The sequence below is a fragment of the Kogia breviceps genome, chromosome 7 (assembly GCF_026419965.1).
Source record: "Kogia breviceps isolate mKogBre1 chromosome 7, mKogBre1 haplotype 1, whole genome shotgun sequence".
Lineage (NCBI taxonomy): Eukaryota > Metazoa > Chordata > Mammalia > Artiodactyla > Physeteridae > Kogia > Kogia breviceps.
Genome location: NC_081316.1, coordinates 97,120,427 through 97,133,917, shown reverse-complemented (window position 1 = coordinate 97,133,917; position 13,491 = coordinate 97,120,427). Strand labels below are relative to the sequence as shown.

General features: G+C 35.3%; 1 protein-coding gene across 2 annotated transcripts in view; it reads right to left on the bottom strand.

The window, feature by feature from the left end:
- CUL5 (cullin 5) overlaps nucleotides 1–13,491 on the bottom strand; it is a 130,522-nt gene that overhangs the window by 73,022 nt on the left and 44,009 nt on the right. For both annotated transcript variants that reach the window (XM_059070358.2, XM_059070357.2), the window contains exons 4-7: nucleotides 7,467–7,643; nucleotides 5,263–5,404; nucleotides 3,710–3,855; nucleotides 3,547–3,627 (exon numbers count right to left, since the gene is read on the bottom strand). In XM_059070358.2, the coding sequence (XP_058926341.2) occupies nucleotides 3,547–3,627; nucleotides 3,710–3,855; nucleotides 5,263–5,404; nucleotides 7,467–7,643 (546 nt within the window). The remainder of the gene's footprint in view (nucleotides 1–3,546; nucleotides 3,628–3,709; nucleotides 3,856–5,262; nucleotides 5,405–7,466; nucleotides 7,644–13,491) is intronic.

The window sequence follows — 13,491 nt, the reverse complement described above, 5'->3', positions numbered from 1 at the left end:
TAGTGGGTGTCCTTGCCTTGTTTATGATCTTCATGGAAATGCCTCTAATGATTCTCCATAAAATAAGATGGCTTTCGGGCTAAGGTAGATAATTCCTGATAATATTCTTAATAAAAGAAAAATAAGTGAGTACTTTCTTAGCATCATAAAATACATACATCATGCCAGAAAAAAGCACCATTTAGAAGCACTCCTATCAAACATTGAAAGAAGACAAGGATCCCCAATATTATTGACATTTTTCTAAAATAAACCATTAACTGAAGGTAATAATAGATATTGATATTAGAAAGATATAATCAGATGTTTAGAATACCCAAAAGAACAAAATAAAACTCTTATAAACAAGGAAGGAATTCAGTAAGCTGCTAAGCACTATATGAACATTACTTGAAATGTATATTTGGCCTTTATTAGGCCTGGCCTCACAACTGGGTACTACTTAGGTGAGACTTGCTCTATTATACAGAACACTGGTCCAGAAATTTGTTTTCCTAGGATACTGAAAAGTAATCAGGTTTAGAAGATTAAGATCAAGACTTACAACATTCAAAAAAGGTAAGTGATAAATCATAATAATTTCCTATTTTTCAGACAAAACACAAATGTCAAAAATGAATATTAAATTCTGGTTTGCATCATTGTGTAGGCCCATATGAGCTGGTAGGTAATTGTCTTCCACTAGTAATAGCCTAATAGGTAAGTAGAGACGAAAACTAGTAACCATAAAGCATTAAGATATAGCATAGCATGTTCTGATGGCTGATAATTCCTGTAAGACAGAATTTAGGGCAGTAAGTCTGCTCTGAATAATTTTCAACTATGGAAGTGACTTTTCTTAGTAACTATTCAAATAATGCTGTTCATACTTTATGCATATTAAATTAGAATCCCGGACTTGGTGATTTTTTGGTTTACTGTTCCTTCCGTTACAACATACTTCACTTTAACACACCATTTCTCTTTGGAAACAGAAACTGTAAATTAACAAATATATAACAAATATTATGTATACAGTATAATGGCCTTAGCTCAGTAAGGTATATAATACAGTAGTGTATCTGCATTAAGCCTTAAATTCCCAATGTTATAGTTAATCCTATAGTTTTCATGCTTAATGTCTTCTCTGCACCAAATTTTACTGTATACACTATATAATGGTCACTGATTAATATTAATCTATGTTTTTAAGAGATAGGAAAGTGATAACCTTTGGAAAAAAAGATGGTAATAATATTTTGGAGGGAGTATGATGGAAGGTTTCTTACTTGCTGATAATTCTTTTTCTGGTAATTTCACAGGTATATGCACTTTGTGATAACTCACTTATACTTGAGATTTTTGTATACTTTTCTGTATATATGTTATACTTCAATCAAAATAGTTGACTTAAGAAAAATAAGCAGAAAATCAAAATAAACCATACAAACAGACCTCTTACTTCCCCAATAAAGCACAATTTCTTTGCAAGCACATTATATTGCACTTAGGGTCTTTGTTGAAACAAAACACAACAAAAACTTATCTTTAAACCCCAGAATCATTCAGCCTGGTAAGATGTTCACACTTGGTATCCATGGAAGAGCAAATTCACATCTTCTATTTCAAGTTTTTCCCAAAATGTGTGCATGTATTTTAAAGTAGAAAGGGAGACTTAACTGTTCTATACAAGTTTTCATGTGTATTTGTTTATCTCTACCTTTTTCATTCTCTTTTCTTCTCTCTCTTACTCACTGTATTAGTTGGACCTCTATAATTGAATTTCTTTAAGTTTACTATAAATATGATATAACTAAGATGTATAAAATAGAGTATAAGAATAGAAGAACAACTCTATCTTACAAACTTACAACATCCCCATCCAGGTGGTATAGGCACACCAATCAACTCAAAATATTCAAATCCCTCTAACTAAACTCATCTTTCTCCCTCACTACAAAGATTTATTCTTATACCTGATCTTCCCGCAGCAGCACAATTCTCCCAAGCCAAAACCTTAGAAACACTGTTGACTCAATTCTCTCCAATATCAGCCCTATTCATATTACAATGTTCCACCTCTGGGAAGTCTGTCTCTACCCTCTTTCTTTCCATTCCCATTGCTATAACCCTATCTGGCACTCCTAATACCTTGCTTGAATTATTGTAAAAGCCTCCCACTTCCGATTCCAAGCTATTCCCCACTCCAATTTTTAAAATTTTATTTATTTGGCTGTGTGGGTCTTAGTTGTGGCATGCAGGATCTTCAGTTGTGGCATGCGTGATCTAGTTCCCTGACCAGGGATCGAACCCAGGCCCCATTCACTGGGAGCACAGAGTCATAGACACTGGACCACCAGGGAAGTTCCCCCCACTCCAATTAATCTTTCATACTGACACTAGATTAATTTTTCTGATGGATAAGTTTGAGCGTAGCATTATTTGTTTAAAAAATATTCAATGGCCTCCCTACCTTCTGAATGAAGTTCAAGCCTGGCTTTAAATCTCTATAGAGAACTTCTATAAGCAATCACTAAATTTGCCCCCTTCTCTGGCCAATATCAGAGTTACCTGAAAGAGGATATATACTGCACATAATAAAAAGCAAAACAAACAAAAAAGGGAATAAAGATTCAACTCAGTCCAATTTCTGAACAAATAAACATGACTATCACCCAAGATGGAAGAAGCCAAAGAAAAATCAGAAGTTAAAAAAAAAAGAAATCCCATCCATAGTTGAAAAATGTCTGGTTGTAAGCAAACTGGAATGTTACTTCTTTGAATGTGAATCTAAACCTAGTTTGTAGGCTCCAAACACTGAAAGGAACTGGAAAAAATATTACTGCTATATTTGACCACTTTCTAACACTCTATCCAAACTTGAGTCTTAAACTCCTTAACAAAGCACACTAGGGTCGTCATCCATGTAAAAGAGAACACCAGAATAGACACTGTAGCATGGCTACTACCTCTGATCATTTCTTTCTTTTAATGAGGAACTTACAACATAAAATAAAAACTATTTAAAAGACTGATGTTCTCTTATCAAGTAATTAATATTTTATCTCACAACAAGTTTGAAAACACCCTCCCATAACAAGAAAAAATATCCTCTAGTAGTAATGGTTTGGTGCTCATTCATTCAGTGTTCGCAGCCACTATTTTACAGAATGTAATTACCATCAATATTGAGAATCAACTGTATCTCTCAGGAGCATACTTTACTTGATACCTGAAAATCCCTAATATGGTTAACTTTAGGTAGGCACAAAACATAATAGAAAGAGATTGATTAAAAATTAAGTACATTAAATATAGAAAAGTCTAGAGCAGGGATGGCAAACATATTTTATCTTGCACATTAGCTCTGAAGAACAATGAGTTCTGAGTAAGGTGCCTTCTGAAGTTGTACTTTGGTTCACTGGGAACGAGTACTAAAATCAATTGGTAATATTGGTTACAGAAGTGAAAAAGGATAAATAATGTTACCTGCTTCATGTATATACCACCCCTGAGCTACTGTACTTCAAATAATCTCAAAGAATAAACAATTACAAAATTACTTACTGCTTCAACAGAGTTACATTCTCGCCTTGTTTCTAAATAACGTAGGGCTCGTTTTTCTTCTTCTTTTAATTTAGCATCTGCCTGTCCAGAAGCAAAATAGCAATCATTTTAAGAAAATCAAGAAAATAGCTCAAATTACCACACATACTAAGTTCTCACTTACATATTTCATATAATTCTGTACACCATTTTGTTGTAAATACGAGGGTGCCTGTGTTCTATAAAATCTCTCTGTTGAATCCAAGTATGCCTTCTCAAAATTGTCCCTATAAATTTGAAGCTTATCCTCTGGATTAGAACAAAGGTTAACTGAAAAACAGAAAATAAAATTTTACTCTAATTATGATTCAAATCAGTATTTTGAGTACAATAAATGAAATAATAAATATTGAGGAGTCATGTTCAAGGAACTGTGACAATGCTAAAGAGAACATAAAGCCATGAAAGACAAAATCCTCTATAAGAAACTTAAAAAGATAACAGTACAGAGTAGTAAAGTGACAAATAGTATAGATAACATGAACTATTTTATTTTTGAATAGGAAAGAGACTGACGTCAAACTGGATGATCAAGAAACCATTCACAGAAAAGATGGGATTTGAATTGAGTCTTTAGGAACAAAGTAGGATTTACACTGATTAGTAAAGGAAGTAAATATTCAGAAGTAGAACAACACAAGATCAAATCGAGGTATAACAACGAGGTTGTCTGCGTGGACTGTAAGGTTAATGGAAGATAAGGTAGAATAGTAAGTTAGGAATGCTTATGGAGAACCTCAAATCTCTGGCTAAGTAACCTGAATTTAGCATGGCCTACCACTAAATGGGTAAGAAAAACACCAATAAAATTATACTTAAAAATTAATCTTGTGAAAGTGTAAGGGCTAAATGATAGCGATAACATCACTATAAGAAGACTGTTTCAAAAGTCTAGAAGTAGAATTCAAAGAAGTCTTAACTGGTGGCAGTTGAAATAAAAAGGAATAAATTTCAGGAACACGGCTAATGAAAACCTAGACTTGATACCTAAAGAAACACAATGGCAATGGAGAAAGCAAGTCAAAGATAAATAAAGGTTCATTTATATAAAACTTTCTTATTGGCAACTATTTTGTGTCAGGCATTCTATGTTCAGTAAAGATACAGTGTTAAGACCACAGTTAAATACACTTAAGTATTATGACAGGGAAGCACAGGTACTATGAAGCACCTAACCTACACTCTGGGAATTAGGAAAGGCCTCCATGAGGAAGCAGAGAATGAGGATGAGTTCACAAATAAAAGAGGAGGAAAAGTATTCTGGTCAGAGGAAACAGCACATTTGATTGAATGAAAAATGAAAGTATCACTATCAGACACTGAAAAGTTTAGAAATTCCAGAATGTACACATGGAATAAACTGATGTCCTAAAAATATAAGTACAAAACCATTTACCTTTCATAAGCTAGAGACTCAAATCTACATTCCTCTAATATAGGTTGCTAAAAAGATTCACTAGCCAAGAAATGAGTGAAATGGAGAAATTAAATATTAACCACATGAATATGAACTTTTGTAGTTTTCATTAAAACAGTATCTTTTGTGTACTCTTAATTTCATGTGGCACTAAAAGTAGATGTGACTATATTCTAATAAACATAACTTTGAGACTACTATTCTATAATTGTCTTAATTTCCATGAAAAGGAAATTTGATTATAAAGGTTCAGAACATACCATAGGATTCTCTTACTCCAATGACAAGCTGAGAATCAAAAGCTTCTCCTAATCTTTCAGCATGTACCAGCTTCATTGCACTATCTTGAAGTCTGTTTTTTATATTTGAAAAGATTGACTCATTCCATGTATCAAGCATGAGCTAGGAAAAAAAGAAGAAAATATGCCATCATTTCAATTATTAATATACCAAGTACCATAAATACACAAAAAAATTTTAAGTACAAATGCTAAAAAAGGAAATAAAATTCTTAGACCTACATTCACTTGAATACTACAGGAAAGCAACATATTTATTTATTTATTTATTTTTATTTTTGGCTGCTTTGGGTCTTCGTTGCCGTGCGCAGGCTTTCTCTAGTTGTGGTGAGCGGGGGTTACTCTTCATTGCAGTGTGTGGGCTTCTCATTGTGGTGGCTTCTCTTGTTGCAGAGCAAGGGCTGGGCGCACTGGGTTTCAGTAGTTGCAGCATGCGGGCTCTAGAGCATAAGGGCTTCAGTAGTTGCGGTGCATGGGCTCAGCAGTTGCAGCATGTGAGCTCTAGGGTGCGCGGGCTTCAGTAGTTGTGGGACGCAGACTCAGTAGTTATGGCTTGTGGGCTCTAGAGCGCAGTCTCTCAGTAGTCGTGGTGCAAGGACTTAGTTGCTCTGCGGCAGGTGGGATTTTCCCGGACCAGGGATCAACCCGTGTCCCCTGCACTGGCAGGTGGATTCTTAAGCACCACGCCACCAAGGAAGTCCCAGGAAAGCAGTACATTTAAATTTGGTAACTATCATGTGGTAAATACTGACAAAAGAACAAGTGTTTCAGAATCAAACACAACTGGATTTGAATTCCAGCTGTTACTTATTTGCCTGCTTTCTCATCTGTAAAATAGTGAAAATAACGGTACAAATTTCAAGTGGTTGTTGTAAAAATTAAATATGGTAATACATGGAAAATGTTACTTTCTCTATAGTTCCAAGGTTATTTCAGAGATACTGATATGTGTTTGGGATGGTCATATGCACGTTTGTACAAATATATGATAAATGTGAAAAGGACCAAATGAAAAATGTTTGATAATGAATCTCAAAAAAAGAATATACAAATCCACCCTGTGGATGTTCTGTTTAAATGATGAAAATGGCATACACATATTCATGAGTATGCTGCCAGCATTAGTACAAATTTTAAGGCTGGGAAGGGGCAACAAGGTCCAGGACACTATTTAAATTCCTGAGCTGACTGTTAGAACCAACACAGCAAGCAATGAGTTGTTCAAAGTTCAAACGGCATTTTTTACTGTTCAAATCTGTGGTTCCATTTGGTTTTCACAAGGAGAAATACGTGTGTGTGTATATAAATATGAAAAATGAGGACAGCAAGGTTAGGGCATTATTGACTGAAGAATTGAAAGGGAAACCTGGGACTGTTCAATTTCAGAGCTGAGTTCTTTCCATTAGTTCATGAGTTGTTACTGGGCACAGAGCTTTTAACTAGAAACTATGCAAAATATGAAAATAAACATGGTACATATACTGAGTTTATAATAACTAGAATTAAGTTAAAAAATGATAAAGATGACAGCAATTTAGCCACAATTAAACACAAAGATACCAGAAGGTTACCTAATAAGGAAAGACTTTTTGAACAGAAAAAAAGTAATTGAATTTATAGAAAGGTAAAAGCACAGGGGCTTCCCTGGTGGCGCAGTGGTTTAGAGTCCACCTGCCGATGCAGGGGACATGGGTTCGTTCCCTGGTCCGGGAAGATCCCACATGCCACAGAGTGGCTAGGCCTGTGAGCCATGGCCGCTGAGCCTGCGCATCCAGAGCCTGTGCTCCGCAACGGGAGAGGCCACAACAGTGAGAGGTCTGTGTACTGGGGAAAAAAAAAAAAAAAAAGTACAGAGAAAGAATAATGAAATAAAATTATGAAGATAAAACTAGGAAAAGGAGAAAGTGAAAAGGAAAAGCAAACAAGCAAACGAGGTAATGTTTGAAGACACAGATTTACAGCTTAAGACCACATAAAAGATGAAAGAGAACTGAAGCTAAAAAAAGATGAAAGAAAACTAATATTATTCAATAAAACCCAGCAAAAGCTGAAAAGGAATTTATATGTGAAGTAGAAAAACTCATTTTACTGTAAACTTCTTTCAAAAGTCTTCAACTCACCCTATTTCTGAAGAACATTAGGGAAAAATGGGAAAACTAACTTACCTTTCGAACAATACTGTCTTCTACATTTGATTTTTTATTGCTGCCCTGTTTACCCATTAAAGTAATCTCTAGTTGACAGAAAGGCTTTGGTAAAATATCACACTGTGTAAAGAATTTTCGCCATTCAACAATATAAGCTTTTAGCAAAGCTGTATCATCTTGATGGCTCAGTACTCTCTGAAAAAAAAAAGAATCATACCAATTTTAAATAAATACAGGTGTGGAACATATTCATGCCATAAACTTAAAATATTTTATTTACTGTATAACCTATATTATACCCAAAAGAAATTAAAACATACATATATATCAAAGAGAAATTAAAACTTGTTCACATAGCCTTACTGTAATGAACATTGCACAATATATACATATATCGAATCATGTTGTACACCTGAAAGCAATAAAATGTTATATGCAGATTATACTTCAATTAAAAAAAAAAACCATATATCCTTTAGCTATTACCTTCCTACCCTCCTCCGTTCCTAGTTCCCCTCATCCCTACCCAGCCCTAAGCAACCACTAATCTATTTTCTGTGTCTATGTATTTGCCTATTCTGGACTTTCATGTGAATGAGATTACATAATATGTGGATTTTTAAGACTGACTCCTTTTATATGGCATAGTTTTTCAGGGCTTTTCCAAGTTGTAGTATATGTCAGTACTTTATTGTTTTATTGCTAAATACTATTCCATTTTATGGACATACCACACTTTTTTTATCTGTTTGTCCACTGATGAACATGTGGGTCATTTCCACCTTTGGCTATCATGAATAATGCTGCTATAAACATCTGTGTACAAAAAAAAACCAAAACACAAAAAACTTGTGCACACTCACCAAGAAGGGGACACAAATAACTAAAATCAAAGTTGAAAGAGGAGACATTACAACTGATACCACAGATATACAAAGGATCATGAGAGACTATTACAAACAATTAAACACCAACAAATCTGGCAACCTGTAAGAAATGGATAAATTCCTGGAAACACATAATCAACCAAAACTCAAAGGTGAGGAAAAAAAAATCTGATAGATTACTGGTAAGTTATCAAGACTGAATTCATAATCAAAAAATTCCCAACAAATGAAAGTCCAGGATCAGATGGCTTCACTGGTGAATCTTACCAAACATTTAAAGCAGAACTAATACCAATGCTTTTTAAACTCTTCCAAAAAACAGGGAACACTTCCAAGCTCATTTTATAAGGTTAGCATTACCCTGATACCAAAATCAGACAAAGATGCCACAAAAAATGAAAATTACAAGCTAGGATCCCTAATGAATGCAGCTGCAAAAATTCTGAAAAAAAAAATACTAGCAAGCTAAATTCTACAGCACATTAAAAGGATCATACACCATGATCAAGTGGGATTTACTTCAGGAATGCAAGGATGGGTCAACATTCACTAACTAATCAGTGTGATACACCACATTAACAGAATGACTAAATATCATATGATCATCTCAATAGATGAAGAAAAAGGATTTGACAAAATGCAATATCTATTTATGATTAAGAACTCTAAAAAATATAGGTATAGAGGGAATGTACCCCAATGTAATAAAGGCCATATATGACAAGCTCACAGCTAACATCATATTCAATGGTGAAAAGCTGAAAGCTTTTCTTCTAAGATCTGGAATAAGACAAGGATGCCTACTCTCACCACTCCTATTCAAAATAGTACTTGAAATCTTGTCCAGAGCAATTAGGCAAAAAAAAAAAAGAAATAAAAGGCACCCAAATTGGAAAGAAAGGAATAAAACTGTCACTATTTGCAGATGACATGATATTATATACAGAAAAACAATAAAGACTCCACCAAAAAATAACAAATGAATTAAGTAAAGCTGCAGGATAGAAAAATCAATATATAAAAATCTGTTCAGTTTCTATACACTAATAACAAACTACCAAAAAGAGAAATTAGGGGGGAAAATCCTGTTTAAAATCACATCAAAAAGAATAAAATACCTAAGAATAAATTTAACTATTGAGGTGAGAGACCTGATGAAAGAAACTGAATAAGACACAAACAAATGAAAAGATATTCTGTGCTCACAGACTGTTACAATACTATTGTTAAAATGCCCACACTGGGACTTCCCTGGTGGTCCAGTGGGTAAGACTCCACACTTCCAACGCAGGGGGCCCAGGTTTGATCCCTGGTCGGGGAACTAGATCCCACATGTATGCCACAACTAAGAGTTTGCATGCCGCAACTAAGAAGTCCACACGTCGCAACAAAGATCCCGCATGCCGAAACTAAGATCCAGGGCAGCCAAAATAAATAAATAAAAATAAAAAAATAAATAAATAAAATGTCCACACTACTCAAAGTAGTACAGATTCAGTGCAATCCCTATCAAAATTCCAATGACATTTTTCACAGAAACAGAACCAAGAATCCTAAAATTTGTATGGAACCATAAAAGACCCCACATAACCAAAGCAGTCTTCAGAAATAAGAACAAAGCTGGAGGCATCATGCTTCCTGATTTCAAATTATATTACAAAGCTAGTAATCAAAACAGTATGGTATTGGCATTAAAACAGACCACACAGATCAACGGAACAAAACAGAAAGCTCAGAAATAAACCCACACATATTGGGTCAATTAGTTTATGACACAGGAGTCAAAATACATGTGGGGAAAGAACAGTCTCTTCAATAAATGGTGTTAGGAAAACTGGACAGCCACATGCAAAAGAATGAAACTAGACCATTATCTTACAAAAATTAACTCAAAATGAATTAAAGACTTGAACATAAGACCTGAAACCATAAAACTTCTAAAAGAAAACATAGGTAGTAAATTCCTTGACACTAGTCTTGGTGATGATCTTTTGGATTTGACACCAAAAGCAAAAGTATAAAAGCAAAAATAAACAAATAGGACTACATCAAACTAAAAAGCTTCTGCACATCAAATGAAACCATTAACAAAAGAAAAGGAAACCTATGGGAGAAAATATTTGCAAATCATATATCTGATGTGGGGTTAATATGCAAAGTATATATAAAGAACTCACACAACTCAATAGCAAAAAAATTTAAAAATCTGATTAAAAATGAATAGAGGGACTTCCCTGGTGGCACAGTGGTTAAGAATCCACCTGCCAATGCCCCTGTGCCACAACTACTGAGCCTGAGCTCTAGAGCCCGTAAGCCACAACTACGGAGCCCACATGCCACAACTACTGAAGCCAGCAAGCCTAGAGCCGATGCTCCACAAGAGAAGTCACTGCAATGAGAAGCCCGAGCACCACAACGAAAAGTAGCCCCTGCTCGCCACATCTACAGAAAGCCTGCGCTCAGCAACAAAGACACAAAGCAGCCAAAAGTAAATAAATAAATAAACTAATTTTTTTAAAAATGAGCAGAGGATCTGAATAGACATTTTCCCAAAGACACAGAGATGGCCAACAGGTACATGAACAGATGCTCAACATCACTAATCACCAGAAAAATGCAAGTCAAAACCACAAGGAGATATCACCCCATCCCTGTTAGAATGGCTATTATCAAAAAGACAACACATAAGTGTTGTTGAGGATGTGGAGAAAGGAAACCCTTGTACACTGTTGGTAGGAATGTAAACTGGTGCAGCCACTACGGAAAACAGCACGGAGTTCCTCAAAAAATTAAAAATAGAATTACCATATTTTCCAGCAATTCCACTTCTTGGTATCTATCCAAAGAAAACAAAAACACTAATTCAAAATGATATATGTACCCCCTTGTTCACTTCAGCATTATCTACAACAGCCAAGACATGGAGACAACCTAAATTTCCAACAATGGATAAATTGATAAAGAAAACATGGTATACAGACACAACAGAATATCATTTAGCCATACAAGAGAATGAAATCTTGCCATCTGTGACAACACGGATGGATACCTTGAAAGCATTACACTTAGTGAAATACAGCAGACAGAGAAAGACAAATAAATACCTTATGATCTCACTTACATGTGGAATCAAAAACCAAACCCCCAAAAACCCAACAAAAACAACCCCCAAGCTCACAGATAGAGAGAACAGATTGGTGATTGCCAGGCAGGGGGATGGGGAGGAGAGGGATCAAAATGGGTGAAGGGGGTCAAAAGGTACAAACTTCCAGTTATAAAAATAAATTAGGGGGACTTCCCTGGTGGCACAGTGGTTAAGAATCCACCCGCCAATACAGGAGACACGGGTTCGAGCCCTGGTCCAGGAAGATCCCACATGCCACGGAGCAACTAAGCCCATACGCCACAACTACTGAGCCTGCGCTCTAGAGCCCACAAGCCACAACTACTGAGGCTGCATGCCACAATTACTGAAGCCCGCATGCCTAGAGTCCATGCTCTACAACAAGAGAAGCTACCGCAATGAGAACCCCATGCACTGCAACAAAGAGTAGCCCCTGCTCTCTGCAACTAGAGAAAAAGCCCATGCACAGCAATGAAGACCCAATGCAACCAAAAAATAACTAATTAATTAATTAAAAAAATTAAAAAGTCACAGAGGTGTAATGTACAGCATGGTGACTACAGTTAATATTATTGTAGTACACATTTGAAAGTTGCTAAGAAGAGTAAGTCTTAAAAGTTTTTATCACAAGAAAAAAAATTTGTAACTACATATGGTGATGGATGTGAAAGTAGACTCACTGTGGTGATCATTTTGCAATATATACAAATATTGAATTATTATGTCATACAACTGAAACTAGTATAATGTTATGTGTCAATTGTACCTAAAACAAAACTTGTGCACAAATGTTCATAGCAGCATTATTCAAAACAGACAAAAAGTAGTGAGAAGAGAACCCAATGTCTATCAATGATAAATAGGTAAACAAAATACAGCACAGTCATACAACAGAATATTATTCTGCCATAAGAAGGAATGAAATAGTGCTAAATGCTACAATATAGATGAACCTTGAAAACATTATCCCAAGTGAAAGAAGTCAGTCATAAAAGGTCACATATTGTAGGATTCCATTTATAGGAAATGTCCAGAATAAACAAATCCATAGGGACAGAAAGTAGATTAGTGTTTGCCAAAGTGGGGGGAAGTGGGGGTCATGCGGAAGTAATTGCTAATGGGTACAGAGTTTCTATCTGGGCTGATGAAAATGTTCTAAAATTAGTGGGTGATGGCTGTAAAACTTTATGAATATACTAAAACACACAGAATTATACACTTTTTAAAAGCGTGAATTTTGGTATGTAAATTACATCTCAATTTTTTTTTTTTTTTTTAAGATCCTAGTCTATTTCTCCACCACTGGACTTTAGCTGGTCCTGTGACTAACTCTGACCAACAAAATGCTACAGATGTGACATTGTGAAACTTCTGAGCCAAGACTTGAAGAGATTTGCAAGATTACACTATAACCTCAAAGACTGGTTTCCTTGAGAACAAGAAACCATGTGAGGGGGAAAAAGCCCCAGAGGGAAGCCAGGACAGTACCAAACACCAGGAATATGAGAAAAGCTCTCTTAGACCATCCAGTCCCTGCAGAGCCTTACTGCTGCCATATTAATAAGCTCAGGCAAAATCAGGTGAGCCTAGCCCAAATTGCTAAGAATTATGTATTGGGTTGGCCAAAAAGTTTGTTCAGGTTTTTCCATATGTTGTTATGGGAAACCCGAACGAACTTTTTGGTCAACCCAATATAAATAGAAGGGTTACGTTAATCTTAAAACAAAACAAAACAAAAAAACAGAAAAAAATTCAATATCCTAATAACTTTCCCAGCATTGCATATTTATTTTTATTTCTCCTTTTGTCATTTTAAATAATGCTATAATAAACATTTTAATGCTCACTGTCCTATTTGGGAGATTTGGTCCTTCCTAACAGGATAAACTCAATTAGTTTAGTAATTGACTAGTAAACTCACGAAGCTAGATCTTCTTAAAAGTTTTAAAATGTTTTAAAATTATACACCCATGTCTGGCACTGGCAGTCCTGCAATTTAACTCTCTGAATTAGTGGCACTAAATCCCATCCT